This window comes from Priapulus caudatus, unplaced genomic scaffold (assembly GCF_000485595.1).
Source record: "Priapulus caudatus unplaced genomic scaffold, Priapulus_caudatus-5.0.1 Scaffold2022, whole genome shotgun sequence".
Classification (NCBI taxonomy): Eukaryota; Metazoa; Priapulida; class Priapulimorpha; order Priapulimorphida; family Priapulidae; genus Priapulus; species Priapulus caudatus.
In genome coordinates, this window is record NW_014579083.1 from 46,017 (window position 1) to 51,139 (window position 5,123).

Consider the following 5,123-nt stretch of genomic DNA (forward strand, 5'->3'; position numbering starts at 1 on the left):
TGTATGTGTTTGTGTGTTCGTGTGTGCGTGTGTGCGCGCGTGCATGTGTGTGTGTGTGTGTGTGTGTGTGTGCGTGCGTGCGTGCGTGCGTGCGTGCGTGCGTGCGTGCGTGTGTGTGTGTATACCTTTCTTACCTGTACAACGCCTGTCTCCCTCGCCTGGTTCAAATGAACACTTGAATCGCTGTTCCCAGAATTCCTCCCACCATGGATTCCTTTGATTCTTAAACGGCTTCAAACTGTGGCGACAAAGATTAAAAACAGAAATGAGCTAAAAGACGTTAAAAGTGGTGATAAGAAAGCGACTCGCTCTTACTATTTGTCACTATTTGACACTATTGACACTATTGCCACTATAGAGCTATTGCCACTATTTGACATTATAGAGCTATTGTCCCTATTTGACACTATAGATCGAGATATTGTCACTATTTGACACTATAGATCAAGCTATTGTCACTATTTGACACTATCTCCGAATCTAACAAGATCCATAACAATAACAATTTACTGACTGTAATGATAATTCTGATAATACTAACAATAAATCTGAAATCATCAAAAACTCTCTCAAACGAAATGTAACTTCAACGTTAACCATGAATGTATCTCCAACTATATATCTCTGTCCCTATCTTGAAATATATAACTCCATCTACAACGCTAACTATTTAACAATAATTCTAACTTTTACTAACCATTCTTAGCTAAATATTACTCTAACCACAAATCAATCCCTAACTCTGAATATATAATTCTGTTTCTACATTTAACTATATGAACCAATTCCTATCTTTAACTATCTAAGCTCATCCATAACACTATGTCAGAAACATTTTACTAACCCTTCTTAGCTGAACATAACCCTAACCCTAACCCTACCCCTAAATTTCACTATATAACCCCATACATCAACCCTATGACCACAACTTCTACTAAACATTGTTAGCTAAAAATAATCCTAACCACTAACCCATCCCTACATCTAAATATATAACTCCATATAAGAGCGAACAAGCAGACGCCATTTGTCGTAAACGTCACCATAAATAGTTGTGACATCACATCAAAATCTCCACACATTTGCAATGAAGTGTCGTGCACGCGCGTGTCGCTTTGATACTTCAGACCTCGCGACAGTCATAACATGTCAACCATAAATAGTAATTTATCAGGACAAATTCTCGCACTCAGACAAACCATACCAGTCCCCATAGACAGTACCGCTATCTAGTGGTTATCGTATAAACTAAAGATCGTGTGAATGTCGCAGTGAATAAATGAAATACGAACGAATAAATGAGTGTATGATTAATAATAATTTAATTATTTTTTTAGTTTAAAAATTAAATGACGTACGTCTAGGACGTACGTCCAAAACGCATCGTGTAAATAGGCTTTGAGACCTGCATGACCTGCATGACCTCCAAGACCTATATGACCTTCGTTACCTCTATGACCTCCGTGACCTTTATGACCTCCACGACATCTGTGACCTGCATGACTTCTATGACCTCTATGACCTCTGTTATCTGCTTGACCTCTATGATCTCCAATACCTATATGACCTCCGTGACCTCTATAACTTCTACGACCTCTACGACTTCCGTGACCTCTATGACCTCTATGCCCTCTATGACCTCTATGACTCACTACGCGGATTCTCGCGTGTGTGCAAAGTTGAAAGCTGACAGAAAACCGTCTTAACTCCGCAGCAAACGTCCGCTCGCACCCTCGACTGCGCTGACATCTCGCGATTAAAAATGCATTCGGCCGGGCTAGCTCGCCTCATTAGGCTCGAGCTAAACGATGGCAAGCCGTCACTTAAGCTTACACGCGGGGCAGGCCGCAGTCACGCGCTCACCGCCCAGACACGAGCAATCGATAAAGGAAAACTAAGACGCGGAGGGGTGGGGGAAGGGAGTGATTGCGGGTTTTTTGACGTAAGGGGTGAAATTCGAGCGATGGCTATTCAGGAGAGTGTGGTGGTGGTGATGGTGATGATGATGATGATGATGATGATGATGATGATGATGACGACGATGATGATGGTGATGATGATGATGATAGTAATGATGATGATAATGATGATGATAACGATGATGATAACGATGATGATGATGGTGATGGTGATGATGATGATAATTATGACGATGACGATGGTAACAAAATGATCAATAACAATAACAACACCAATGGTAAATACAACAATAATGTTACATCATATTATATGTTATGATGATATGTAATTATATGTTATTTATTATGTATAGTGTACTACATTATTAATATATATGTTTAACTATAAGGCAACAGTTAATGATGATGACGCGTTAGCTGTCACTGACCGGTGAGGTTGGTGTTCGGCCACCAGCCACGCGGGCAAGCCTGACATGTGTACTCGTCCAATAAGTACTCATACTCGTCGCACTCAGTACACACCCAGCAGCACGCGACGCCGCCATCTTGAATCGTCTGAAACCATGGAGAAGAAAACAAAAGGCATCACAAAAAAGGAAGAAAAAAACAAAAGGCGTCACAAAAAGAAAACAACAAAACGCGTCACGAAAAGGAAAAAAAACAAAAGGCGTCACAAAACAAAAAAAAACACAAATGTTTACAAAGGAACTACTTCGTGGGACGTGTTTTACGGGAACTACTTTCATGTGCGGCTCGGAAGATATTTATAGTGACATTTAATTATCATCTTATGATGTATATAATGACGATAATAACATCGTTATTAAACAAAGATAATGTCAAATCATAATGCCATTACATCATTATGTCAACGTTATATTAAAAATAAACCAAATTTTAATATTATATTATCAAGATTAGTATATTTAATCTCTAATTTCACACTCGCCCACTCTGACAATTTTCTGCCTTCATAAATTTACAGTAGTAAGACTAGGAAAGCATAACGAGGATGACAGCGAAAGGTCAAAGCTGCAAGCAGTGATTCAGGTCAGATTTTCCACGAATGAAGCCAAAATATAACAATGAAGTTGATTACAAACGATGCAATTTAATAATTACAATGAATATCATAGATTTGATACATAATATAACATAATCTAATGTAAAATAATGTAATGTAATTTAATTTTGTCTAATGCAAATATAGTGTAACATAATGTAATGTGATGTATTGTACTGCAATGCAATGCAAAGTAAAGTAATGTATTGCAATGCAATACCATGCGACGCAATGCAATCCAAAGTAAAGTAACGCAATGTGCGTTAATTCCTAATTTTATTTTCTATTTTTAATTGCGTTTGTTCTATGTCATAAATTCTTATGTTATGTTAACATAACATTATAATTATAACATAGAACATTATCGTTCAATAGGAGCCAAACCAATTACAGTCGCTCCCTGACTCACCTTGACCTGACCACGCGGGCACGGCTTGCTGCATACGGACTCAGGCAGACTCTTGTTTCTCTCCTCAGACCAGATTAATCTGCTGGCATTGATAATGAGGTCCCCACTGTCCCACGTGCCGATCCTCACGTAGCCGTACCCGCTTCCGCTCAGCCGCTGGTAGTTGAGGATGTCGTACCTGCAGCGCCGGTGAGACGGGGTGATTGAGACAGGTGGCGACATCTACATTTTTACATAAACATTTTTAAACAGACGTCGCGTTCGTAACGATACGTTAACATGATTATTTTATTTTATTTCATATTGCTTAACATTTTTTTTATAATATTTAAAAAAAATTATTTCATATAACGTTTCGAGTAAATATACGTTGTGGTCCTTGACAAATACGTAATACCTTGTCCAACAGGGGGCGCTATTTATAGACTCTCACCTTCCCGGCGGGTCTCCATGCTCGTCGAAGTAGACTCGCTCTCCCTGATCGGTCGTGAAGTTGACATTCATGAGATGTTCGAGGAGCAGGTGTCCATCTACGGGGTTCATCCGATCACATAGTCCTGCACGGGTGTGTAGGGGCGTATTATAGGATATACTATACATATATACACACACACACACACACACACACACACACACACACACACACACACACACACACACACGCTAGCCCGGTTTCGCCGGACGGCACGTGTCTCCGTCCTCTGCGAGGAACCAGTGTCCGTACGCACGCGCTCTCTGCATCTTCTGCTCCACGCCGACGATGAAGTTGTTGTTGATGATGTAAGGATCAGGCAGCAGCCGCCGCCTCGCCTCCTCCGTCATCCTGTACCACATACCGTCGGCTATCTGCTCGTAGGGGAACAGACGGCACCGCGCTCCGCCGTGCCGCGCCTTGCACAGTCCGTCCAGTATGTCCTGCTCGTACGTACCCTTGAGTCCTCGCTCCAACCTCTTCGCCATCTCGCTCCAGACGCCAACGCCGCCTCTCGTCGCATTAAGGAACAAAAAACCGGCCGAGTAATTCCCGAGGTGGCGCTCGGCGCCGTTTTGGGCGGCGATGACGTCATATCCGGTCGACGTCGCGACCTCGCCGACGAGCGGCGCGGCGTTCTTTCGCCACAGGCAGTCGGTTTCGAATACGGTCAGCGAGACGCCGCGACGTAGCAAAGCCAGCATCAGCTTGACGCGCATCAGCATGTAGATGCGGTATCCGTTCGACCCGAACCCGAGACCCGTCGCCATGTCCGCCTGCGTCGCGTGCCGGAAGACGCGCAGCGTCGGCCAGCGTCGGCGCAGCGCGTCGTGCGTCGCGTCGTCGGTTGCTATGACGACCGTCTGCTCGTGCACGCCCGCCATCGCGGCGGTGTTGCACAGCCAGCTGAGCGTCATCGGAAGATACGCGGCGTTGACGGTGGCGACCAGAGGCACGCGGCCGGCCCGCGTTATTTCCTCCGTCATCCGCACGAGGGCGCTGACATCGCCAACGCCGAGAAAAGTTCGGCGTGGGCTCGCTTGCTGCTCCCCCTGGTGGCTGGTTATGACGCAACAGTAGAGGAATAGGAGAGCAAGGAAACTTGTTAAGAAGATGATCTGGTTCCTCTGTCTTCCTCTGACCGCCATCTTGTACCGATGTGATGACGTAAGCACAAAATTTATTACAGCAGCGAATAATATGTAATATTTTATGAGTTTTGTTAAACGAATTCGAATGTTCTTTTTGGCTCTGTCTTCC

The 5,123-nt window shown here is 43.6% G+C and overlaps 2 protein-coding genes across 2 annotated transcripts; both read right to left on the minus strand.

The window, feature by feature from the left end:
* Positions 1-2,339: 2,339 nt before the first annotated feature.
* On the minus strand, positions 2,340-3,934 carry LOC106818098 (metabotropic glutamate receptor 5-like). The gene is made up of 3 exons (XM_014822814.1): positions 3,825-3,934; positions 3,392-3,569; positions 2,340-2,474 (listed from the first exon to the last, which is right to left on the minus strand). The coding sequence occupies exons 1-3, from the start codon at positions 3,932-3,934 to the stop codon at positions 2,340-2,342; spliced, it is 423 nt and encodes a 140-aa protein (XP_014678300.1).
* Positions 3,935-4,054: 120 nt separating this feature from the next.
* LOC106818099 lies at positions 4,055-5,011 on the minus strand. Its single transcript, XM_014822815.1, has one exon. It carries the CDS (start codon positions 5,009-5,011, stop codon positions 4,055-4,057), a length of 957 nt encoding a protein of 318 aa, XP_014678301.1.
* Positions 5,012-5,123: the final 112 nt, after the last annotated feature.